The sequence below is a fragment of the Anastrepha ludens genome, chromosome 6, assembly GCF_028408465.1.
Source record: "Anastrepha ludens isolate Willacy chromosome 6, idAnaLude1.1, whole genome shotgun sequence".
Classification (NCBI taxonomy): Eukaryota; Metazoa; Arthropoda; class Insecta; order Diptera; family Tephritidae; genus Anastrepha; species Anastrepha ludens.
The window spans coordinates 33,910,798-33,937,161 of NC_071502.1; the positions used below are offsets into that span (position 1 = coordinate 33,910,798).

Below are 26,364 nucleotides of genomic sequence, written 5' to 3' on the forward strand. Positions count from 1 at the left end.
AGCAGCAACAAAAAAAAATAACACTTATCAGTTCAACACCGGCTATGCTGCCCAAAGAATTTTTACGTGAAGTTAACATTTTTTGCTGTTGTTTCAAAAATCATATTAATATTGTATTTAAATACATATAAACTCAATAAATATATTTTAGAGGATGTAAACGTTTATCCCTTCATTTTTCTAACAGAAAAGAGTATATGAAAATTGTGTTCCCTTGCTACCTCGACTTTATTCACAAATAATTTATAATAAATTAAATTTTTGAAGGTATTGGGATAACAGTCGGCAATTATTTTTTTAAATATTCACATGCGATAATTGTTTCGGTTAGCAACCATCGCTTTATCTATTTGACCTTAACGAAGGCTTTCACATCTTATAAAAAATCCCAAAAGATTTTTAGCCTATAGATCTGCTTTCCCTATTCGTACCTAAAAATGGTAAGTTTGAAAATAACTGTAACGTTTTGTTGTTCGGAAATTATCGAGGAATGCATTTGTGACATGTTTACCAAAAATGTACACTAGGCGGCGCTGTCCCACAATTTTTCCTATGGTTTCTTTTTATTTATTTTTTTTTTTAATTCTCAATAACACAAAATTTGTCGGTTTTTAAGAAAATTATTTTTTTAATGTTGATATAAAAAATTACTTAAATAATATCTATTACTACAAAATGCGTTCTTTTTTTATTTATGGGTAATAAATTATGATATGCAAGCAAAAATTAATTGTACACATTTTGCTACAGCACTAAGCTGTTCGTTTGTTTCTTTTTTAATTCACGAAATTTGTCGTAACTTCATATATTTCACCCATAACCCCAAGAATGATAGAATACAAGATTACACCTTCCGAATTCGCTGCAATGTCATGTCCCGAGAATATACAAACAAAAGAAGAGAAAATACTTCTTTGTGAAGAGAAAGAGAGTGAAAGCAATAGAAACAACCAAACACAAAAAATTTTATACACACACAAACACTTTCTTGCCACAATCTCATCCGTATAAAAACGCAAAAAAACTGCATTTGGAGGCTTTATATTCATTTTGTGCTTTCACAATTTAACACACGGCGAATGCGGAAAAGGCAATCTTGTATTCAAGACAAACAACGCAAAACAGAAGTTGCTACATCTAGAAATTACGATAGTTGTTAAACACATGCATATAACCAGAGGTGCATGCGCATAAAGTAATCAGCCTTAAGGTAAGCGTGTGAATACGTAAGCGTTAAATAAAGGGATTTAATAAAACGAGCAGATTTTGTTGTCATTATTTTGTGGCTTGTATTTAGCAACTCAGGGATCGAACTCAGGGGAATTGTTGTGAACCCTTTTATTGGGAAAACGTAACAAAACGGCTCTTTGCAATTATTGAAATAAAATATCATTTAAATGTCCACCACGAGCACATCTACAGGTAAAATCCACCTAGCAGTAGGTTCATAAATGTCTAATTGTTGAGAACGTCGAGATATCGATTCCAAAACTATTTCAGCAAAACTTTCGCGCTATTCAGCAGCAATCATCCAGTTTTAGTCAGCCAATTTTCTATCCTTAACAGAAACAGTTTGTTGAGATTTGTTCATCAACTTTTGAAATGTCCACTTCTATCATCAATCTTTGAACTGTCGATAAAACAACGACTCTAATAATTTGAATGAATAGATATCAGTAGTGAATAATTCCTATATTGTGCCCTTTTTGGTCACCTTTGATATTTGTTAACTATACAGATATACAATTTGACACAGTATATCAACGCGTTAAATTCATTGAATATCACATGTCTACTTAGCAAATATCAAAGATGTCATAAGAGATGGTACTATCGGGAAATTATTCACTATTGACATCTATACATTTCACATAAACACAACATTTAACTTTGCTTGGTATTTGAATCAACTGATTAGTTAGGATTAAACAATCTTATAATAATAACACGATAAAAAATTGATGAAACTGAAACAAAACTAAAATGGCAAAAACAGACAAAAGACAAAACTAAACAGAAGAACAAAAAATGGGTGCTAACGAAGTTTTAAGGTAAGTTAAGCAAAATTTTTGTGAAAGTCTTTGGCAAACATTTTCTACAAAGAACGCGTTGCCAAATCTGCCTTCAATGTTTCATGTGATCGAAAGGCCTCCACTCCACCTTTATTATCCATTTATGCACAAAAATATTAATCCAAAAGTAATAAATAAATATGTAATTATAATAAATAGGCCTAAGCACTGTGTGTATATGAAAAATTTCGATTAGGGTGAAAGATTGTTGACCACTCAGTAGTATAGTTTAGTTGTCGCTTAAAGAACGAGTTTGGTGTTATCGACTATTGCACGCGGAATTGAGCCTTTCATCTTAATGCTGGAAGTTGGCAACATTGGTTTATAAATTGAGTTGCCTCTTTCTTTTACTTCCTTTTCTTAACAACCGAGCAGCAAAATGTCGAAGAGAGGTAAAATTTATCTTTAAAAATCGTAGAATTTATAGCGAATATAAATTAAAATGTTGTGAAAATCGCCACACTAACTGTGTTTATTGGTGAAATAAATGTTATTTATTTTGTGAATTGCAGGACGTGGTGGTACCGCGGGAGGAAAGTTCCGCATTTCACTCGGTTTGCCAGTGGGCGCCGTGATGAATTGCGCCGACAACACAGGTACATTAATTTGCTTTGTGCGTGTGGATTCGTCTTAACTTATATACAAAATTTTATTTTAGGTGCAAAGAACCTGTACGTTATTGCTGTACATGGTATTCGTGGTAGATTGAATCGTCTGCCAGCTGCTGGAGTTGGTGACATGTTTGTCGCTACAGTGAAGAAGGGTAAACCTGAGCTGAGAAAAAAGGTATGTGTGCCCTTTCAACTGAAGTGATGTGTATAAAGCTTCCTTTAATATCTCAACTCTTGTGCATAAATACTGGCTTTAAATCTGTTTTTAAATATATGCCCCACTAGTACAGTGTAAATAAGCGCTTAGGATGTTAGCATACATTTATAAATAGGATAGTGTGCAAAGCGGCATTGATAATGACTCAATTGGTCCTTTGGGTAACCAATTCCATAAAATGTGGTTGAGACCAATGTTGTATTGTCGGGAGGAAAATGTTTGATTAATTGATTTAATAAGTGTATTAGAGGACTGTTAATTGCAATTGTAATGTTTGTGCCATAACCTTGCTTAGTTTGGTGCTCCACTAAAGTTTTCTGCAAATTTATCGGCTAAACATAGATGCTTTATCGTTTGCCCTGTGAATTCTGTGCCGCGCACATGTATTTCTATGCACGACCGCTTATCGTGATAGACACGAGTGTTGTATGCAGTTGTATTTCTATCCGCAAAAAAAATAAATTAAATATTCGCAAAATTATATCAATATTTCTTTTGTAATGCGTGGATCGTTTAAGATTATGAATGCTAATTTGAAAAAATGGTATAATGGGATAGGTTTTGTAATTCACTTCAAATAAATTAAACTAAATTTTAACGGTCCGCGGAAGTATCTTCGTGCTTCGTTGCCTTTCTGTGCTGATAATGTTTGAAGGCATCATGCCGGCTATGCTCCTACTGGCAGGGATGTTTGCGTATATAATCAAATCATATCTTTCGACATTGATTTTTCTTTGCCTAAAATAACTTTTACTAATATTCTTAATTCGATGCCCTTGTTTAAGCATAATTGTTAAATAGTCTAAAAGAAATTCTATGTCATAGGAAATAAATAAATATAGGTATTTATATATACACATGTACTAAATGTACTAGAATAACTAAAGAGTTTTCACCATTGTGATATATAATCGGCGCGTACGCTGCGTCTACAGCAGAAAAGCCTTTTCATAGCAGAAATACACTCGAAAGGTTTGCCGCTGACTGCCGAGAGGCGATCGCTCTTAGAGCCCACATGTTTGTACTCGCACACTTGTGCCCAAAGGTATTATAGTTTTGTTCGCATAAAACAACCGTTATATATTTATAAATTGTGTATATATGTATACTAAATTGCTGAGAATGGTTGGAGCTCTAATTTAGTCATCTCTGTCGGTCCTTCCAACCCAACTTCAACAAAATAAATGTATCTCAATGGCACTTGGTCTAAGAGCGAAATCGTTCGAAACTCACGCCCACCTGCCATGTCAGGGAGTGAAATCAAAAAGCAATTGAGATACTTCAAACTTGCACTTTTTTATTTAAAAATTAATTGGCTATAAAACTGCTAGACAGATTTTTTTCTGATTAAACAGTTTTTTAAAATTTTTTGAATTGAATTTTGAATTTGGTATTGAATTTCTAGTCAAAGCTTGGCAATTCGTCGAGAACCTTTTATTTTGAAAACAGGTGCATATTACATTAAATATTATATTATATACACTCGTGGGCAAAAAAAAAAAACCAAGCGAGGCGTTATTTTGAGACTTATTATTTTTAATTGTTTAACTCATAAAACAAGCCATATAGATTTTTTTTTATTTTCAAACTTTGTGTAAAAATTATGAAAATTCCTAAAATTTTCAAACTTGATCAGACTTTTTAGAATAACTTTTAATGTGCAATTTATAGCCATTAAATTTTAGTGCAATGAAGTGCAAGTTGAAGGCGGCCGTTGATGATTGACAATTTGTTTTGATGGCGGTGCTAGCCTTTTTCTTCCATATAAATAACTTGTTGAATATAGAGCTACTCACACTTCTTGATGCCCTCTTACTCTTGCACATTTCCGTATAGGTTTCTGGCATTTCATGCTATTGTACATATAAACGTGCTCGACATAGATAATCCCCGTATTATATTTTAAAATAATAGATTTGCATAATTGAGTGCGAGGAAAGTTTAAGAAACAAGAGGAGTTTTTGTTTATGGAGATGATGTTATTTAACTGGGAAGATGCGAATAGGCTGACTTTCAAAGTTATTCAAGCGCATACAGAATATACTAGCAATCAAATTGATTGTGCGGCAATACTATCCTATGCTCTACAACTTCTGCGTAATATTTTATATTGTTGCGAAACAACAACAATAACTAAGTAATATGTTTCTCATTTCAGGTTATGCCAGCAGTAGTAATCCGACAACGTAAACCATTCAGAAGGAGGGATGGTGTCTTTATATACTTTGAAGATAATGCGGGGGTGATAGTGAACAATAAAGGTGAAATGAAAGGTTCCGCCATCACTGGTCCTGTAGCGAAGGAATGCGCTGACTTGTGGCCTCGTATTGCATCTAATGCCAGCTCAATCGCATAGTTTTGAAAATAAATGATATAACACCAACTAGAATATCGTATTGTTTATTTAAATGTAATGTTTTATTTTTACAAATTTGTATGGTTATTATTTATGATTTATTTGGACGCTTCAGTGCGACAGGTAGGTTTGGGCCTTGAGATTTCCAGCGAAATTTTTCCATTGGCACCTTTGAACAACGCATAACAAATTTCGAAAGTACAATTCTCCAAGGAATCACCATTGAATTTCGTTATGATGTCTCCTCTTTGCAATTTGTTATCTATTTCGGCATAACCCGAAGGAATCTGAAAGAGAGTTTCCTTGTAAACGGAACTGGAAAGGATCCAAACAGGCAAACTTACTATTTCTGAAATTGTGCAGCCGCGGTCATTTGGTGCCAGTGAAAGGCCCAGATCTTTTCCTGGCTTTTTCATAAATTCCACATTGAACTTTTCCATTTCTATTGGGTCTGCGCGATAAACTTGGAATGTCACGACTTTCTCGTAGCTTGTATGGAATACTTGATGTACTTTAAGTGTCGTCATTTCGGTACAAATTATCGGGCGACTGTTCACTTCCACTATATGATCAAAAATTTGAAGTCTTTTATCCGCCGCTAGTGCTCCTTCAGGATAGATATGTGTTATAACGCATCCAGTCTAGATATAAAAGAGTTCGTTAAGCAGTTATAAAATTTGTATAAGAATTGGCGCAATTTAAGTGCTTTTAGGTCTATTGCCAAATATTTATGAGAAGTTATTAAAATAAACGAAACTAAATTGAAATAATATAAAATATTTTGCAATGATTACACAGATTATCTTAAGTTTTCAGTATTGTCTCAATGGGCTACTTCTGGTCTATATTCTTACCTCTGGCTGTGCATATGAATTTCAGTATTGCATTTTTTATTTGTTTTTGGTTTTTAGTAGGAAGGTATCTATTGCAAAATTTGAATGACTGCTCCTATCTTCTAATTTATATACATAATTATATAAAAAATTAATTTTGAATTAGAGACTGACACCAAATAAATAAATCGTTTCCACGACAGTCGGTTCTACGTTACCTACGGGATTTATATCCGGCACTCCAGCAGCATTCCCCGTATGTAAGTATGGGAAATGTTTATGCTGCTACAACAACAACAACTAAATAAATAAATAAGTTCATCAAGACTGCTTTGTCAGAATTTACTTCCCGTACATGTATGCTGCTACAACAACGACGCGATCAAAGATTGCCTTACCATGACATCCAAATTGTACTTGGAGTCTAATTCAAAAAGAGTTCTTATATTTGGCCCCATGGACGGATAATGCCAGGCACATTTAAACTCAACATGAAACGGGAGTATTAAGAAGGAGGAACCTATTCGAAAAAAGAAGAGGGGTCGAAATACGATAGTTCGAAGAGCATGAGCCACTGGCCGAAGGATTTGAATGCGGAACATTTCATGTGTGAGTGAAGATGGCGATGGTGACTGATGCCCATAAGGCAGTTATGGACAGAGAAATAGCGCACTTAAGGTGATCTCTAGACGAATTGTTATTTTTTAGAAGACTAACTCTTCTTATTTGTGGTGTGCGCGTTGATGTTTTATTTTTCACAAATAGAGGGACCTACAGTTTTAAGCCGTGTCCGTACGCAGATGTTTTTATATGAGGAGATTTTTCATGAAATACCTCTGAGGTGTGCCATTGCCTTTCGAGGGGCGACCGCTATTAGAAAAAAAACTTTTGGTGTTTTATGCACGGAGGTTCGAACCTACTCACTCCCAAATAGTAGTCACGCACGAACTCATTCAACTACGGCGACCGCCATCAAATGTAATAGTACAGACAAAAATTTTGCTCGAAAGATGCCTGCGCGAAAGACTACAATTCTGCAGGACAAAGCCATCGTTAAGCAAAGTGAGCGTGACCCTTTTAAGTCATCTCGTGCGATAACGCTGGAAATAAATGAGGAATTTATCAAACACAGTTATGCGAAGACGCCTTAGCGAAAATAAATTGTAAGGACGTGTCATCAGAAAAAACCACTACTGTTGAAAAAGAAAAATTAAGGTCGTTTGTTTTTTGCAACTGCCCATAGAAGCAAAGACGTAAAATTTTGGAAAATACTACTTTTTACGAACGAAACTAAAATTAATATAATTTGTCCTAATGGGAAGACTTTTATTCATCGTGATTTCAATCTTTTGTAGACCGTAAAGCACGGTGGAGATAACTAGAATATTTGGGGATCATTTTCTTGGAATGTAGTTGGACCAATAGTAAGAATAAAGGGCAATATGGATAAGTTTGCTTATCTTCATATTCTCAAAAATGCGATGTAGCCATACTCATTCGAGTCCATGCCACTTATTCATAATTGATAACGACACCAAATATACAGTACAAGTTATGGAAAATGGGCTTTCCTAAGAAAAAAAATGGCAATTCTAGATTGGCCAGCTCAAAGCCCCTACATTTACGCCATTGAAAATCTGTAGAACAATATTAAAGTTAAGATTGAGCAAAAAAAGAATTAAAAATGTCAATGAATTATGACAAGGAGGACAGGAATCGTGGAACTCTCTTCCTTTTAGATTAGCTTAGGTTATATTAGCTGGCTTAAGCCACGCAGAGACCATTTTGGCCCATAGCGATAGCAGATCAGAGTCCTATTTTATCGAAAATATGCATCGCTTAAAGATGCGCGTACTGTTCGCGTATTTTAAGAGTCGCTCAAGCTCCAGTTCAGGGATACATTCTAGTCTTTCAAAACTAAGAACACCCAGGTAGCATAATTTTCGAGAGAGACATGCTCTAGGGTCTCTTTTGTGCCCGGCTCATAACATAGGCGTGGAGTTCAGGAAGCGTGGAACTCTATTCATTTGGATAGATGCCAAAAGTTAAAGAAAGTTTCCCTAGCAGATGTGAAGCAGTTCTGAAAAAGAATGGATACTCAACAAAATACTAATGAATTAAGAAATTAAAAAAAAAAAAAAACAAATTTTTGAAAAAACTAATTAATTTCCGTTTTTCTTGCAGATCGATAAAAGTGCAATATTTTAGTGTCCAGTTCAAAATGTGATAAGTTCCAATTTTTCGAGCTTCTTACAATTGTGGATATCGAATTGTTAATTATTTTGCGTTTTTTGAAATAGATTTGTACAAAGTAACTATTTTACTAGACCATTCAGTAAAAATGATCATCATTGCTTTACTGTCCATATAATTGGCAAACAAAGGGTGTGATTGTTGGGTGTGCGTCTTGATGTGGTTCAAAATGGAGATATCTACAGTCTTATGCCGTCTCCGAACGGCTTTTTATACTTTCGTTATACTAGAATTAAATAAGCTACAAAAATTCCTACCGAAATATAAATTACAAAATAAATAAAAAAATATTTTTCTCATTTCCTTATTTTAATTTATGGAAAATTAGATTTTTTAGTTTGGTTACCTTAACGTGGTTGTTTTTGCCACCAACCACTATTACTCCGAGTGGTTTCTTTTCCACTTTCACCTCAATAATAATCTTCTTGTTGGCCTTGATTTCCGCAACGGAAGGATCTTGTGGTTTTTCGGCTTCAGCTTTTGCTTCTGATAAGAGAAAAAATTAAAATATTTAAAAAAATTTAGTTTTGTATCAGTATTAAGAAAGAATCGTTTAGAAATGTTCACGAATCATTCTTTTATTCCGAAAAGCGAATTTTATTTTTTCTTTTCCGTTTGCTCTACTTACATATACATATATGTATGTACATACTAAGCTGTTCAATAAGTTATATGGTTCGAAAGACACAATTTCATGGTTTGAAATACATTTAATTATTCAGTATAGTCTCCCTGCACTTCAATACACTTATTAGAACGAGATTCCAATTTATGAATTCCATCCCTGAAGTTAGAATCTGGAAGGGTTGCAAAATACACTTCTACAGCTGTTATGACCTCATCATTTGATGAAAATCGCTTTCCATGCATCCATTTTTTTAGGTCTGGAAACAGATGGAAGTCGCTAGGGGTCAAATCTGGTGAATACGGTGGATGCTCCAACAATTCGAACTTTAATTCAAGGATTTTATTCATTGTCGAAATGCGGTCGTGATGAAAAATAATTTTTTTCTTTTACAAACTGGGTCTTTTTTACGAATTTATTCGTTCAGTTACTCCAAAAGGTTACAATAATATTCAGAATTTATTGTTTCACCAGTTTGCAGTTCACAAACATCATTTCTTTCGCATCCAAAAAAATAATGCTAACACGAACCTTGGACACGAACTGGTTTCGGAGCCGAAAAACCTGGTTCACACAAATCTTTAGTCTCTTGTTTTGATTTAAGATCATGGTGTTACACCCAAGCCTCATCCATAGTGATGAATCGACGCACAAAATCCACTTTATTCTTTCGAAAAACGCTCTAAATGTTGCTGAGAAAGTCGCATTCGAACGTGTTTCTGATCCATTGTTAGCGAATGCGGCACCAATTGCGCACCCAGCTTTCTGAAGCTCAATACTTCAGTCAAAATATTGTTTACTCTACCCAACGAGATGTCTAGGGTTTCTGCTAAATATTTTTCAGTCAGTCCACTATTTTCCAATACGATTTCTGGTGTTCTTACTGTTTTTGGACGTCCTTGATGTGACTCGTCATTAAGGCTTGTACAACCACCCTTAAATTCAGCAACCCATCTTTCTACCGAAAAGTCCCCATGCACTTTCAACATTCGTTCAAGAATTTCTTTTCCTTTTAAACCTTCCAAAAATAAAAATTCAATCACTGCACGATACTTGACTTTTTCCATTGTAGGAAATACTGATACTGGTCGACACTAACATAAATGGCTTGTAAACAAAGAATGAATTGGCTGATTGAAATTAAACTTCTCATACAAACGTTCATATGAAGAGCATAAACATAAAAAAATAGGACTAGTAGCAACGCCCTCTCTTGAAAGCCGCCACACTGACACAGTGTGATGCGATATCCGGAAATGATATCTACATTTTCACTGATAGCCAAGCGGCGATAAAATCCCTCACCAAACAGTCATCAACCTTCAAGGTAGCCATGAAATGCCGCACATCTCTTAACGAGATGGCTGAGTGATTTCACCTAAAAGTAACATGGGTTCCTGGCCATCGGGACATTGAGGGTAACTGTAGAGCCGATGAACTACCGAGACTCGGTACCAAATTGACTGATGAGTACATAGCCAATGACATAGCCTTACAAACATGTAAGCTACTCATCCTTGAAGAAATCGTAAGGAAAGCAAACGATAGATGGCGTAATGAAGCCACCTGCAAAATCGCCTGTCAACTGTCGCCGACTCTCGATGCTAAACGCACAGAAGCTCTGCTAAGCCAAAATAAACACAGTCTTAGCACACTGATTTCAGTCATAACGGGGCAGTACCTAATAGGTAGACACGCCTAAAGGATGGGTGTGCAAACACATGACTTCTGTAGAAGTTGTTTAGATGAGGACGAGGAAGAGACAATCTCGCACCTACTGTGCCACTGTTCTGCTCTATCGAGACGTATGATTACTATTCTCGGTAAACAATTTTTTAATGAGTTGGAAGATCTCAATTTTTGAAAAGCACACACTGGTTTCACAATGGGCTATGAGCCTGAGTGTGCCCGACAGAACTAACGCTTCAATCTAACCTAACCAAATGCCTTCTCTTGTCGAACCGCAAAACTTATTCAACAACCAGTATGTGCGGCAATAAGTTCCGAGAATTTGTCAATTAAACAGTCCTTAACTCTACAAAACGATTCCAACGGTGTTCGCATGATTGGAGGTAATTCTCTGAAGTTGACCCGTTTAACACCAAAAGTTTAGTTTCTTGTGCCTAAATCAAACGCGTTATTGTTATCAAAGAGTTTTCGAGTTATTAATAAATTTCCGGAACTTAATTGCTACACCTCGCAGGTAATACCATTAAAATACTACTTTTGACAATTTCAGTAATATTATGACCAAATCAAAGTTGCACATAACAAAATATAGTAATTTTACACATTTTTTTAAGCATTTTAGTATAAAAAATAGTATGTTGCTTCGCAATTAAATGCAATAAACCTGTGATCATGGCAGTTGCGAATTACCGTGGCAATGCATTCATATGTTTGCCATCATAATTTTCTAGTGCGTGAAGCCTTGACACTTAATTGTGCTTTGGCCTATTGAAAACAACAGCGGAACTTTCTTGTTAAAGATTGTTTCGTGACAGCAAATAATAATTAAACAGTTCGAACCTTCTTTTTTCTTCTCCACAACCTCTTTTTCAGCCTTTAGAGCCTCCTCGGTTTTAAGAGTTAACAGCACAAGTGTAACTATGCCTTCGGCGCGTCTTATCAGAGCAACTGCCTAAGATTGTATTAAAATTATACGCTCTTATCTAAATTATTTTTCCAACTATCAGTAATGTAAAGTGTGTAATAAATCTAAAAATAATTATGAAATTGTGGTAATTAACATTATAAAATGTGCGGTTTGAAAATCTGAAGAAATTTTTTTCTTTCCGTTCGATTTAAAAAAGAATGTACAAGGTATGTAAATACCTCATCATAATTCGATTCCGTAGTAACATCCTTGTTGACAGCAAGTAACATATCACCAACTTTTACTCCAGCCTGTAAAAGCATTCAGAATAGAATAAAATAAGATAAAAAGTGTTTATCGGCACTGATTAGAGTGATCAGTGCATTTGACCAGTTAGAAAATTACCGCTACGGCGTTGGACTCCTCACGTAAATCAGATATAAATATGCCGTTGCCCACTTCGACATGCTTTCCGTAAATTACCATAATACCAAGGAAGCCCTCTTTTTTAACTTGCACTGACCGCGCATTCGGATACAGCTCGAATAAGAACTTTGTCTGTATAACAATAAAAAAAAACGGAATTTTTACAGAATAAATAATTTTTATATGATTTTAGTGCCGCATACATCATCGACTTCCTTCGGGAACTTCTTGATGGGCTTTACTGATATGCCTTCGTCATTTTCTTTTCTGCGTGACGTAATAAGTATAATTCGCTCGCAGTCGATGTTTTTGAATATTACGGATGCATTCAAATGGCAACGATTCTGTAGAACATTGCCGTTTACCTCGAGTATCTCATCGCCTGCTTTTATATCTAATGCACTTAATGGACCATTGGAATTGATGCCAGCGACGAAGCAGGCCATTTTTCTTCTATCCGTATGACCGGCCAATGCCAAGCCTAGCGAAACATTTGGCGCTCGCGTCACTTCAATTTTGCGCAGGTCCTTCATTAAATTGTAACGTTTTTTTATTTTCGCTGCAATAACCAAATAGAATACGATTACGGTAACGCAGATGCCAGTATTCGATTCGCGTCATACGAGTACATACCCATTGTGTATCCGAACTCATCGGGTTGTTCCTTATCTCGTTCTTTTTCTTGCTTGTTGAGCTTACAATTACCAGCAGATGCTCGATCGATCTGTATGTTGAGTAAATTGGAATTTATTTTAATCGTTTGCTTTAGACTATTTCAATATCTTTAGTAGCATCAAAGATATATCTACGGTACCCAAAGCGGTGTCTGGAACGTTTTTGAAAAATTTTACTCAATAAGGAGATTATTAAATGCTTAAAAAGAAACGGATAAGTTCGTACCAATATTTATAATTTATTGAAAGAGCGGATGAGTGTGCAAGGAAAGGCTCTGAGTCTGACCTTCAGAGAGTGGTAGATGAACTGTACGCTGCGATTGACTTGAGTGTAAACGCGGAAATCAATAGAAGGCGGTCTCTGGCTACTAACTGCAGGGTCTCCAAAGCGCTATGGCCAAAAATGAATATTAAAAGGACAAAATGTCTGCTTGGATTCAACAGATCAATTACCAGCGTTGTTACAGGTGTTATAGCGGGTCATTGAGCTATTGGCACCCTAGACAGTAGAATGTGTGTACCTCACAATGACTTCTGCAGGAGTTGTGGGTGGAGATGAAAAAGAAATTGAGTCGGTACAACACCTCCTCTGTGAATGTCCTGCACTTTAAAGAAGCCGTGCCAAATATCTTGGCGATTATTTTTTTGAAGACCTGGGAAATCTAAGTGGTTTAAGCAACTAAGTTAGGGGATGGAAATTAAATGCAGGTATCATAAAAGGGCCTTAGGGCTTGTCTTAGGCAAGCAACCTGGCTAACCTAACCTTACCTATCATTTATGTAACAAAAATAACCTCCTTATATACGAATTCCTTCAACACTAAAAATTAATGTCGATCTTTAAGGAAGTTTCTTAAATGACTAAACTATTAGTAGGAGGAGAACTATAGCATTGATTAATTTCTACGAGATTGCATAAGTCGTGTTAAGTTACATTAACAAAAGTCTTAGTTCTTCTACAGTTTTCAATAAATTCTACTGATGATAATTGATGTTCAACTATAGCAATTCTTGATTGGTTCGAATAATTTTTCACCACGGACAATTAATTAATTAAGAATTAATTATAATTTATCGCATCAATCACTGGCCAATATTACACCCACATCATTCGAATAAAAACAAATTGATTCACCTCGTAACCAGATTCTGTGCGGATTCGGCCAGTCATGTCTCGTGTGTCTTCGTCATCATCGTCGTTAGCTGTATAATTCGCAGCAGGTTTTGCGCGAATGGAGGCAGAAAACGTCGAATTTCTAGGCGCCTCTTTCGGAGCCACGTTCGGCTTATTCGTCGACATCGGCGGTTCTTAAAACAAAATCGTATTATAATATTTTACGTAAATTTGTATGTAAATATTTACCTGGAGCGAATTTAGTTTTTGCTTGCACATAGCCATTTTCACGTTGTTCACGTTCGTTCGATTTCTTCTCATCCTATATGTAAAGAAAAAAATTAAATAAACCTATTCAGTACTGATTCAATCGGGATTTACTGAGGATATATGCACTGCTCGACAAGACTTTGCGACACAGCTACTTTTTTTGTTACTCGTAAGTTACGAGTCGTAACCACAGATTTGTTGTGACAACTACCTATTATTTTACTGTACTTTTTGCTAATATTACGGTAACATTCATTAAAGGTGGTGGCGCTAGACCAACGGCAATGCTTTGTACATGGAAATATTACGACAAAAGAAAGCAATTATGTTATTAGTTTCTCAACATACGAAGGAAGGATTCATTCTAACAGTTTTTGCCTCGTATGTGATGAACAGACTTTTAAAAGTCAGTGACGAAATTTCACTGAATCAGTGAAGTGGTGTTGTCGTGATTGATTTGCTTTCTCTGTAGCTCATCAAACTAAGTATGGGGTACCTCACTGTACGACATGAGTACAGAATCTTACTTGTTAGGCAAAAGGAACACATTGTATGGCTTTTGGAAAACCTATGATCCAGGCAAAAAGACAACATAACTGATTGCTTCTTTTGCTTGACTATTAGTTAGAGTACTGGCGGGGCATTGATTCACTCCATAGTGAAATAGGATTGGTAAAGAACGACGCGTGTAATATATGTGAAAAGGAAAGGAGTACAATACAACCTCCTTTGCCACTGCCCTGCTCTAAACAGAACACGTTACAACTGCCTAAAACTTTTCCTTTCTTAAAATTCGCCAAGACATGCATCACGACTATGTTTAACACGACTCCAACAGCTTTGGTAAAACTACGGACCCTTGTGATGCTTATGAGATCTATTCAGATCAGCCAGATGTACTGAACCTAACCTAACCTTTGCTTGACTAACATAAATGAAATAAATACGGCGTCGAAACATGTTGTGACCTTTAACACTCCCATCTTGACTTCTTTCTCGATGACCTAGGAGACGTTAGCGACGAACATGAAGAAAGGTTCTATTAAGTTCCGGCATGGAAAAACAATACCAAGGTAAATGTAGTTCCGGCTTGTTTAGAAGATTTGTAGCTTAAATAAGGTCTCAGAGTTTTGTTTTATAAAATATAAAGTGACTGTCACAGAAAAAAATGTGTGGGAGACACATTTTCTCTACACCTGTTTTCCACCTTGGGGAGTCAAAATAAAGTAAACGTACCAAAAAGCGCATGTGACAAATTAAAAGATAATTTTGTCGATCAGTGTTATCCAGCAAAGCATAAATACATATGTATGTGTACCTTTCCAAAAGTTTGAATTTCAAGATTTATTTTGATGCCAGCATCTTTAATTAGTTCGATAACGGCTTGTTCTGTAGCATTTCGCACGTCTTTATTATTGAGGGATAGTATTCGATCGCCCACCTTAAAATATAACTCGGTAAATAAAATTTAAAAGGAGGGTAATCTAAGTAAAGTAGCCTAGTACAGGTATTTTTTTAACTCATATTTTATTTTGACACTGCCCATATTTTCTCGCTCAAAAGCTTGACAGCATTGAGTAAATATGTATTATAATAACATAGATTACTGATAATCCAAAAAGTCCATTAAATTTTGTTCGATATAGTGCCTCTTTGCTTTATGCTTGACCAATTTTGGCAAATAATAAACATTTATTGCGGCCGCCGTAGCCGAATGGGTTGGTGCGTGACTACCATTCGGAATTCACAGAGAGAACGTTAGTTCGAATCTCGGTGAAACACCAAAATTAAGAAAAACATTTTACTAATAGCGGTCGCCCCTCGGCAGGCAATGGCAAACCTCCGAGTGTATTTCTGCCATGAAAAAGCTCCTCATAAAAATATCTGCCATTCGGAGTCGGCTTGAAACTGTAGCCGCACAAGCCGCACACCACAAATAGGAGGAGGAGCTCGGCCAAACACCCAAAAAGGGTGTACGCGCCAATTATATATATATATAAACATTTATTTCCGAATTGGGAGCTACGTTGTTGATATTTAGTGGCTGAAACAGGAGTTTCACTATGATACAATTATGCGAGTACCATCTTTGCGCCCTTATAATAGGTTCACATATAACCCGATTATTTACTTTTTCGCGCTTAACTCCCAATTCGTAATTAAAAGCAAGATTACCCATACACAATTTCTTTCCCGAAACACGAGATTATTAAATAAAAAATTATAAATATATTATTTTCCGTACAACCCCGTGTTTTCTGTGCTATCGGTAATTACACTGTGTGACAAAAAAAAAAAAAATAAATATACTTTTATGGAGACCTAGCACAACTTGTGGGCATAGAAAAACTAAAAAAAATGGTATAGCAGAAATTTCCACTACACCCCCAAAATCTCATTTTATGGCCATAAAACCGTTTTTCAGTAGGTTGATGTGAAGAATCACTCCTAACTTCGCCAATTTCCATCCGATTTCGAATTTGTTTTTTTAGTTCGAAAGAACAAAAACAAACCTTTTTGACAGTGTGTTGACAATTTTTCTGAAATGACAACTGACGAGACTGTAGACGGAAGTATTAGGATTTTTTTTATTTTTTCTATATTTTTTCAACTTTGACATAATTTTTACGTTATTATCCGTTAGTGAGGATTTTTTTAGTACACTACTGTTATAGTGAATTTAATTTTGCGTCGAATGAGCTATATTTGACTATAATTGAATTAAAATTAATAGAGTTGTGTGAGTTTTAAGATTTTTTTTTTTTTACTAATTTGGTATGTTGGTATAACTTACGCTAAATGGGAAAAGGGCGCGTTTTGATGCGTTATTATAGATACGTAATATTTATTGGAGTATATATGTATACATAAGAGTACACTGTACTGCATACAACTATACCATTTTTCTTAGTTTTTCAAAACCTACAAGTTGTACTAGGTCTCCATAAAAGTATAATTTCACTGTCGCACAGTGTTATTATTACGAGTGTAAGGAAAAACGTCAATGTAAGAACTAAATTAAATGGACACCGGCGAAGAAGAGAAGTTTGTAGATATAATTCTAATGAAATTTTTGTTAGATATTATTAATTATCTGTTCATATAACAGAAAAAAGCTTCTGTCCATAGATGCTTTGGCTTGTTATTGCTTATTATAAAATGCTTTATCGAATTTCGCATTGGCAGCAATACCATAATATTTTGCAACCTCAGTAGACGTCGTTTACGGATTTCCTCAGACCGTCTATTACTGCCTCTGAGCTGTTATTTGACCCGTTTGGATGAGCCGTTTACGAGTGGCATGAACGATTAAGGCCTTCGAAATCGAAAACTGACGATTTGGATTTGCGCCATGTTGCTGCAAGGTTGGTCCCAAAGGGCCTGAATTTCATGCAAAAAATGGGCCACGTAGATATCGCCAAAGACATGATTTCCAAGGCTGAATTCGACACAAAATTCATGAAAAGCTTTATTACTGGAGACGAGACTTGGGAGGTGAGGGCTTATGAGTACGACACGCAATCCAGATATCAAGCAAGTAAGTGGAGAGTTCCGAATGAACCAAAACCAAAAAACCCATGTCAATTTCAGCCAAAAAAGAAAGCGATGCTCACCGTTTTCATGGATTACCACGGTATACCACTAATTTTTGCCAAAAGGTCAGATCGGTAATAAGACGTTTACGTGAAGCATTTCGGCAAAAAAACGAATTTGTGGAAAAGCAACTCGTCGATTTTGCGCCATAATAACGCACAGTGTCATCAATATCCGTGAATTTTTTACCAAGAACGAAACAAATACCAACCGACAGCCAACGAATTCATCTAATTTGACTCCCTGTGTGTTTTTTTTTCTGTTTGATCGAGTCCAAAAACCACTATGCGGAGCGCATTTTATCAGCCTAAAGGAAGTAAAGGAAAAATTAAGGACGGCCTGATGTCTATACCGAAAATAGAATTCCAGAAATGTTTCGAGATCACGATCAAACGTTGGCATAAGTGTGTTGCAGTTGATGGGGAGTACTTTGAGGGTGATAATATCACTTTTGGGGAATATATATAATATATACTTATATTTTTAGTTTTCTGAATTTATTCCGGGAATTGTTTGATCAAGGTGCCAAGCGCATATGCCATTTTGGCTTACGCTCATGCTCGCTCATGAAACCTAATTTTTTCAATCACGCATTTTGAGAATTGAAACTTTATTTTGTTTATAAATTATAAATTTCATATCCCTCCATAAGTAATGTTAAGTCTTTAAAGTGGCATTAGTTCATTTATCTGTGGTCATAATCAATACTAACTGTAAAGCTTACAGAAATCCGTACGTCAAGGCAATATGTTTCTATAAATAAATGAAAAAAAAAAAATGTTAGGGACTTCATGTAAATGTGGACTTTGTTAGTATACAAAAAATCTTTCTCGAACTAACTTAGGCAGTTATTGCTTTTGACCACAGATATTTAGGTAAGAACAATATTTTGTTGGGGTCTTCATCAACCAGTCGCGAATGCCTCTTCCAAAAGTTCAATACTGGGAATTCGATGTATTTACCTTACAGTATTTTGTAATGTTTTGCGTATCACGAAATAGGCAAATGAATTTGGTTAAAATATATGTCCATATGTATGTAAGCACATTTCAATCATGACGATCATGGAAATCAAGTAATTATATTTCAAAAACGCGTTCGTTGAAACGCGAAAAAGCTCTTCATGTTGATAATCTTTCGTGGGTCCTCAGTTATTTAAACCTTTTACTTTAAGTCTTGGTTGCAAACTAAATATTGTTTCTTTACAAGCGGTTTTCGAATTTGATTTCAAAGAGGTTTATAAATTACCTTTAATTTTCCACACAAATGGGCGGGGCTGTCTGGAACTATACCTTTTATAAAAATTCCTGATGTTTTCGAATTTGGGGAGTCTTTCACCTGGTGGTAAGTAAATAATCAATTCAGAATATCTTCATATTAATATCAAAGTTATCACCTCTCCTCTAACTATACAAATACCGAATGACTTTTTCCCTGTTTTGTCCAAAGTCACTGTGTGAATGAGATCTGAAATAAAAAGAAGCATTTTGTATTTAATTATTGAAAGAGAAAATCAAACGTATGCAAAGCATCGAACTTTGTAATAGGAGCATAACAATTTTGTATTTAAATAAAACTGTATTCTTAATTTATTATTATTATTATAAAATTTTTTATTTTTTTTGCATTTTACATTCTTAAAATGTTACTGAAGAGGTTTTGTGAATGAGCCAGGTTTGAAAATTATTAAAATTATTAACCATGACCATGGCCATTAACTGTAGTGAATGAGTTCGCGTAAAAACCATTTCTAATGACAAACAAAATAAGGTCTTGGTAAGACAACTTCATACTCTCCACTTGATCACGAAAACGGATAACGTTTTAAGGGGTTATATACCTTGTGAGCCCGAAAAAAAGGACGATTGTCATAATTTTTTTTAAATAATTATGTTTAAGAACTTTTATTCAAATGATATAACATACTGAGGGGTAACTCTCGAAGAATACATTTTGGTGTTTTTATTTTAAAAAATGTTATTATTTATTGTTGATATCGCTCCTCCCCCGAAACACCGTTTTTTAGAAGAGTCTTGCGGTGATCACGGTAGCGTATGAGCAGCTCAACTGAAATCAAAAAAATTAAATGTTTACTGTAGAAAAATGTTTTTTAGTCCATCTGAACGGTTTATTTACCCAAAAAAAAAAAAATTCTCATATGAAAACCGCTTTGCACCAAAAAAACGATTTTTGAGGGATTGAAAAGTTAAAAAAAAATTAATTCCAGCGCACTACGCAAATATTTATAAAAAGTGAACAGTTCAGATTCACGAGGTTGTAACTTCGAATAATTAAAAAAAAGTTTATGCAAATCGGTCATATAGTTTTTGATAAATAATGATCATCGCGACGATAATTTTCAAAAAACACGACTTCGAGATAATCGCGTCTAAAGTTTGTGTACTTCATTTATGGATAATTTGCACGCTTCCACGGTCTGTAACTTTCGTTCTAGTGCTCCGATCTTTATGATTTTTTGAATTTATATTTTTAAGATGATGTATTTCTAGAATATGCCATACAAATTTTTTCGATTTTTTAGTCCAACACAAGGTATATAACCGCTTAAGGGCTATGATAATAGAGCAAGCATATAGAATGCCCGACACCTTAAAAGGAAACGTGCCTTTGTCTGCCATGGCAAGAGCAAGGGCTGACTTCACAGCTATCTAAGAGTTCGATGGACGAGCTAAAGAGAGACAACCATGAGACTTTGTGGCGTCTAGTGAAGCTGCTAGTAATGTAGTAGTAGTAGACGAGTGACTTTTCTCAATCGCCATTAAAGCAAGATACTACAACATCTCGCTTATTTGCGTCCACGCCACGACCTGACATAAGCAAAGATCGGCGCAAAACAACGAGAAGACATGCGAAAAAAGGTACTACGGGAAAGTAAGTATATTCCAAATAGAAGTTTATAGTTAGAAAAAAATAAAAAACAAAAAAAAATTATAAAAATATTAAAATGAACCGAAGATATTGGACTTTAAATAACTTCATGCCACAATTTTCAACATTGGATAAATCTTAAAATTATGAAATTTTCCCAACAATTTTTCAGTTTACTTCTTCCTATATTAAAGCCTACAAATAAACCAGTTTGTTGTATTAAAGACTCCATTAAATGCTCCTGTGCCAGTTGAACGCACCTGCCGAAAATATTGCTTCCGTAAATGCCTCAGTCCAAAATAGCCGATTGGCAAATTTTCTAATAATTGGAAATCTATCGGCTCACATTTTGGCGAATGGTGCATTAAGAGATTTTTTGAGAGATATATTTTGTTCTAGTGATTTATAAAATCAAAAGCAGCTTAAGAAATAAAGCCTCCTAATAATTTGAAGCTCCAAAGCTTCTCCTTTTGAACGATGTAAAAGTTATGCTATGTCCGAGTTCGCCTGTTTTCAACAATTCATTTCATATTTTTATTGCATTTTGCCATATGTTAGTTTATCCAAAGTTGGAGTCCCCACGCTTAGTTTCCGCATAATGAAAATGTATATGCAAAATGTATGTAATATGAAATGAAATATTCCCTAAAATTCTCTAAGGCCACATTTTTATATTCTCAGCTAAATTTTTACTTATGATGTCATCTCGACCTCCAGATATGAAGCTGCAACAAGTAATGCCAAGTCTCTCCAAATCCCTGATGGATAAGCCCGGCTAGGAGACTCATGAAAATCGAGAGTTGGGGCTTTTGCAAGTCTTAAAACTTTCTGGGGCGCTTCCTATCCGCGGGTGGACAAATAATCCTCATCCGCCACATGCAAACGCTGTCTTCGCTCTCCTGCCTAGCTAGCTCATCGGCGACTAGAAACCGATTTGAGTTTAATATCAAAGTATTTGGATGTGTTCGAAAGGGAAGTCAACCACTCGCCGACTAGTCTTGAGAGCAATATCTTTTCCGATTCTGATAACCGCTTGGGTGTCGGAATAGATGTTTATTTCCTTGAAAATTTTTGCACTAGTGTGCAGGCCTGCCATCGCTTAAGTTCGGAGGAGAGCTACGCGGGAATGAACTCAAAGTTTCTTCGAATCCATCAGCCTCGCCCATAGCCTAAGTTAAGCCTGATTGCGGAAAGTACAGCAGAAATTGTGCATACGATGTCAACGTTAGAGAAGCGGTCCAAGGAGGCCTCACGCCATCTTCTTCAACAAGTTCTGCCAGTGAGGACTCCATACAACAAATTTTTAAGCCGAATTAGACTGTTATTTGAGCGTAAATATCACTTACACTCTTTTTATAACTTCGCATCGACTTGATTCTAACAGTAAGCACCTAAGTTATTTTGACAAAATTCAACAAAGCGTGCCAACCGTTTTTTTTTCTTTCACAGAATCTATCTGTCGATTTCTGCACGGTCAGTCGCATTGCATGTTGAAATCTTCGATGATTCCGTACAGGAATGATAGATTACAAGATTGCGCCCATTTGAAAGGTGTGACGTCATACTGCTGCATTCGGAGGTTTGCCATAGCCCGGGGAGGGGCGACTGCTATTAAAAAAAACTTTGTCTATCATTGGTGTTTCATGCAGAGAAATTTGAACTTGCGCACTTCCGAATGGTATTCGCACACCAACGCTGCAGGCTACGGCGGCCGCTGCAGTTGCGCGAGAGAAATGTGAAAACGCGAACAAGAATGCAGGCAACACATGAATAAATTGCACAAGTTTGACGCCACAGGCACAATGATTCTATCAAATTCACGGAAAGCGAATAGCAGTACGAGACGGGCACTCCCTTCGTATTCTGTACATCCTAAAGCCTTCGATGAACGATTACAATAATTTTAATTTCAAATTAGTAATTTTAGTAATCGTAAATCGAAGTATTTCAAGCAATGTTCAAAAGTTAAGTGGGAAAGAAGTTTAGCGAAGGAACATAGGAATTGCATTGCTGGGAAACTTCTCATAGCTTTTTCTTATCACAGATGGATAATCTTCAAATATATTAAAGGTAAAAAGTTGTGAATGTTTTCCGATGAGTAAATTGCGATTTAAACGAGTCATTACGCTTCATAAAAGTTATTGAGAGCTTTTGTTTGGTGAGGCCAGATCACATTCGCTAGATTCTTTAGAAGCTCGTAGTGCGAGGTCAAAAACCAGAGCAAAAAATATTGCACTGACCCAACTAGCGGTTGGCCTATTGTCGAATGTTGATAAAACCATGGAAATCGTAGAATCGGAATCGTAGAAATAAATGAAAAATGTTTTTACTTTCCTTATAATAGTTCTAGTCGTTATACAATAATTTCTAATATACTTTACATGTATGTGTTGGTGATGTGCGTCTTTATAGGGTTAGTCAGATTTAATAACAAAATTATTTTTTTTGAATTTTCTTAAATATCTTAAAAATATTGTGTGAAAATTTGAAGTGAATCCGACGAATACTTTTCGAGTTAGTAACAAAGCGCGTTTGGGCGCTCTGGAGCTCGATAGCAAAACTTAAATGCGTTTTTCGTAAAACCATGTTTTTTGAACTGGTGATCGCTGTAATTCAAAAACCGCTTCGTAGATTTCAATAAAATTTGTGCTGCTTTTCAAAAACAAGAAAAATTCGTGCCAAATCGAAGGATTTGTTTTTTCGAAAAAGTTTCGATTTTTTTAAGAATTAATTGTAGGTTTTTTCTCGAAAATCTGTAAAATATTTTCTGAGGCTGCCATATTGTTAATTTTGAAAAAAGCTTCTTCGATCAGGTACAAGATTATTTATTAATAAAACTAATTTCTCGTGTCCGATTGATTTTAGATGAATCTCCAAGGACTTGTGATGATCACCGCAAGGGACTTCTGGAGAAACGGGCGCCACACAAACAGCGATAACTTTTATTGTTTTTTTTTGAAATTTTACTAAAGTCAAGTCGAAATATGATGTTTTAATGCTATGTTTTTATTTTAGTAAAATAAAGCCATTGATTAGCAAAAAAAAAAAAAATTATGGAAAATCATCATTTTTTCGGGTCTCTGACTACCCCTAACCCCTTATGTTTTTTTACAAATGGAGGGGCCAGCTTCTTCATGGTAGAAATTTACGCATAGGTTTGTCATTGCCTGCCGAGTGCTGCCTGCTATTAGAAAAATCTATCATTTGATTTGTCATGCCCACAATGGGCTCTGAGTTAGGGCTGCAGCGAGTGATAGTCACCCACAAACGGCATGCATCGGTAGCTTCATAATTTGGTATATATATCTAATATTTTAAACTATTCAAGTTTTTGAGTGAATTCTTCAAGGCTTTATGCCAGGAGGTGAAGGTGTGTGAGATCTCCCAAAGCACCTATGAAGGTATAGCCTTGTACGTAAATTAATACTTGTCCTAGCCTTTTTTAATTCGCACTCCTACGACTTATTCTCAATACACACACCCCATTGCAAAACTCTAACTACACCACTCTTTTTCAAAGTTTTATTAAACCAAGTATTTCTAGAATTTTGCTGGGTATGCAGTTTTATAGCCCAATGAATTTTAGTATAACAAAGTGCAAGTTTTAAGTCACTACAAAATACCACCGATTTTTAACAGGTTTTGTCAAAAGTCCATTAAATAATTAATGCAATAAGCGGATAGTTAAAACACTGAAAAACTGAAGATTTAGTGCTAATGAAACCCTTATTTTAACTATCACTATTTTTTGTGGTAGTGCAAAAAGCCCAACCCTGATTTTTAACAATTTTTTTCGCTGAGTTGCCACGCATTTCCCTTTATACAAAATACATGCTTGAATTTTTTTATGTAGAAGAAAACGGCTAGCATCGTCAGATAAAAAATTGCCAAAAATCATATTAATTGCCGAAATTCAGCGGTTAGGGCAAGTATATGGATAAATATTTTCCTCTCTGAGCGCGTATGCTGGTAAAAAAATACTTATCGCTTAACAAGTTGATTCGCACTTTAAGTTGATTTTAAATTGTGTGGCTAATTAAAATTTATTAGCCAAGGTCACATCGTTGTAATTTTAAAGATTAAAGTATCACTTTTCCCATTTTTAAATTAAATTAAATTTTGTTTTTGAACTAGAGTTTTTTCTCACTATAATCATAAAATTATACATAAATGTAATTTGAAAAAAAAACGAAATCATAATCCCAAGTTAGCGATCGTTGAAGTTCCCGAATATTCTTATGTGGATAAATATTTTCTGCGCGCAGGTAAAGTTCGACTTACCACCACTGCCAGAACTTATTTGCACCATTTTGGGGGAAAAATTATTCAAGACTTTTTTCTTAAAGTTTAGTTACTTTTTACCCTGAGAATTTTTTTCGTTAAAATTAGTTTTTTAGTATTTATGTAAATTCCCATTTATTATAATTTTTTCCTTCAATGCATTGCACATATTTCCTTTATGTGTAACGAAAGAAAATTTTGAAGAGCTCACGAGCAAGCTCGAACTATCCAAATGAAAATCGCGCCTAAACTGATTTGTGAAGCGCTTAAACTAACTGACTTGTTTCATTTGTCTTGACTTTTTTATTCCCATGACGCGAACGCGTCGAATGTACTTATTGATTATTGATTCCAATGGAGGGCTAAGCTGTAAGTGCATTGGGTTTATACAACTAAGGGCTGGCAGAATAATTACTGTTCTGTTATTCTTTATGCCACACGTCTTACGAAAGCGGTTACACTCGTACACGCCAAAGAATAAAGAGAGTCTACAAGTCATTTAAATTAAACAATTTAAAATTTAGTACTTCTGATTCTAGCAAATAAATACGCATTATCTTGTATGTATGTACATTTGTTCTAAGTATTGCCATGCTGTAGTTTTTAGGAAATTTACTTACAGTATTTGTACATAAACAAATATGCATTCTTGCGGGTATTACAGTCGTACATACATACGGAGGTACATATACTCGTACCTGGTACATTGAAAGCTGATGCTTTGGTTGTAGGGAAATCATTACGCCACGAAGGAAGCCACATAACTGAAGCCGACACAACAAAGACGGATCGATATCGTTGGCATGCGAATGTTTGTAGTTTTTAAGAACAAAAAAAAAAAGAAGATATTACACTGGTCATGACAATTCCAAAAATTGTGTGTAGTACGCATTAAAGTATATTTACTGCAGTGTACATGCGAAAAATTATTGCAATAATCGACATGGATATGACTAATATTCAGTTACCAATTGAGCTTCGGAAGTATGAAGCTCTGTCCATACAATAACATATTTACGTACATACATATTATGTATGTATGTATGTTTAAAATATTCGTCTAATCTATGAATGCATATGAGTGAATTACACGAGTGTTTCCAGGATAGCAGGCAAATCATTAGTGATTAGAAGAATAAGGGCCAGTTGCTCAATACCTGATTGATATTGCTTTTAACCAACGGTTGGTTAATCGTCTGATCGCTTGACAATTTCGTTTTCACCAAGGTCTGATTAGCTTACCTCCGACAAGGCCCATCATTGCTAGTAAATTAGAAAAGAGTTTAAAAAATTACATTGTGTATAGAAATGTGCATATAAATGCATATATAAATTAGAAAGGTGAAAGATTTCCTTGTCAACAAAATAGTACTAGAATACGTAAATTTTTCTGAAGACCTTTTTCATTTAGATTATTTTTAATTAGAGTGTGGAATTCGCCACAGATTAAGCAGATTTAAGCGGTTATATACGTCCAGCAGCGCCAAAAATGCGCTAAAAAACTGTTTTTAGAAGGGATAGCAACAGAAATAAATATATAAAAATTGTATACAT

General features: G+C 35.3%; 2 protein-coding genes across 3 annotated transcripts; one reads left to right on the forward strand and one right to left on the reverse strand.

Moving 5' to 3' along the window:
• The first annotated feature begins 2,355 nt into the window (after positions 1-2,355).
• Positions 2,356-5,289, forward strand: LOC128868671 (60S ribosomal protein L23). Its single transcript, XM_054111016.1, has 4 exons — positions 2,356-2,464; positions 2,585-2,668; positions 2,731-2,858; positions 5,059-5,289. The coding sequence occupies exons 1-4, from the start codon at positions 2,452-2,454 to the stop codon at positions 5,254-5,256; spliced, it is 423 nt and encodes a 140-aa protein (XP_053966991.1). The 5' UTR covers positions 2,356-2,451; the 3' UTR covers positions 5,257-5,289.
• LOC128868670 (inactivation-no-after-potential D protein) lies at positions 5,285-25,072 on the reverse strand. Of its 2 annotated transcripts, XM_054111015.1 has the most exons (14): positions 24,811-25,071; positions 19,037-19,107; positions 18,889-18,978; positions 15,365-15,487; positions 14,026-14,098; positions 13,798-13,970; positions 12,623-12,713; positions 12,193-12,548; positions 11,969-12,121; positions 11,803-11,874; positions 11,497-11,608; positions 8,689-8,828; positions 5,601-5,897; positions 5,285-5,543 (listed from the first exon to the last, which is right to left on the reverse strand). In XM_054111015.1, exons 1-14 carry the CDS (start codon positions 24,836-24,838, stop codon positions 5,355-5,357), a joined length of 1,968 nt encoding a protein of 655 aa, XP_053966990.1. In that variant the 5' UTR covers positions 24,839-25,071; the 3' UTR covers positions 5,285-5,354. The 2 variants fall into 2 exon arrangements, with proteins under 2 accessions (XP_053966990.1, XP_053966989.1); XM_054111014.1 differs by having other exon boundaries at positions 5,285-5,897; positions 24,811-25,072.
• Between the last annotated feature and the right edge of the window lie 1,292 nt (positions 25,073-26,364).

Excerpts from the sequence above, each read along its gene's own strand:
- LOC128868670 (XM_054111014.1), bottom strand. The coding sequence starts at position 24,838 with ATGGTGCAAATAAGTTCTGGCAGTGGTG. Across the intron at positions 19,108-24,810 it reads AATAAGTTCTGGCAGTGGTG|ATCTCATTCACACAGTGACT; the intron begins GTAAGTCGAACT and ends TTTTTATTTCAG. Across the intron at positions 8,829-11,496 it reads TGTGGAGAAGAAAAAAGAAG|AAGCAAAAGCTGAAGCCGAA; the intron begins GTTCGAACTGTT and ends TTCTCTTATCAG.
- LOC128868671 (XM_054111016.1), top strand. Across the intron at positions 2,669-2,730 it reads GAATTGCGCCGACAACACAG|GTGCAAAGAACCTGTACGTT; the intron begins GTACATTAATTT and ends ATTTTATTTTAG. Across the intron at positions 2,859-5,058 it reads AACCTGAGCTGAGAAAAAAG|GTTATGCCAGCAGTAGTAAT; the intron begins GTATGTGTGCCC and ends TTCTCATTTCAG.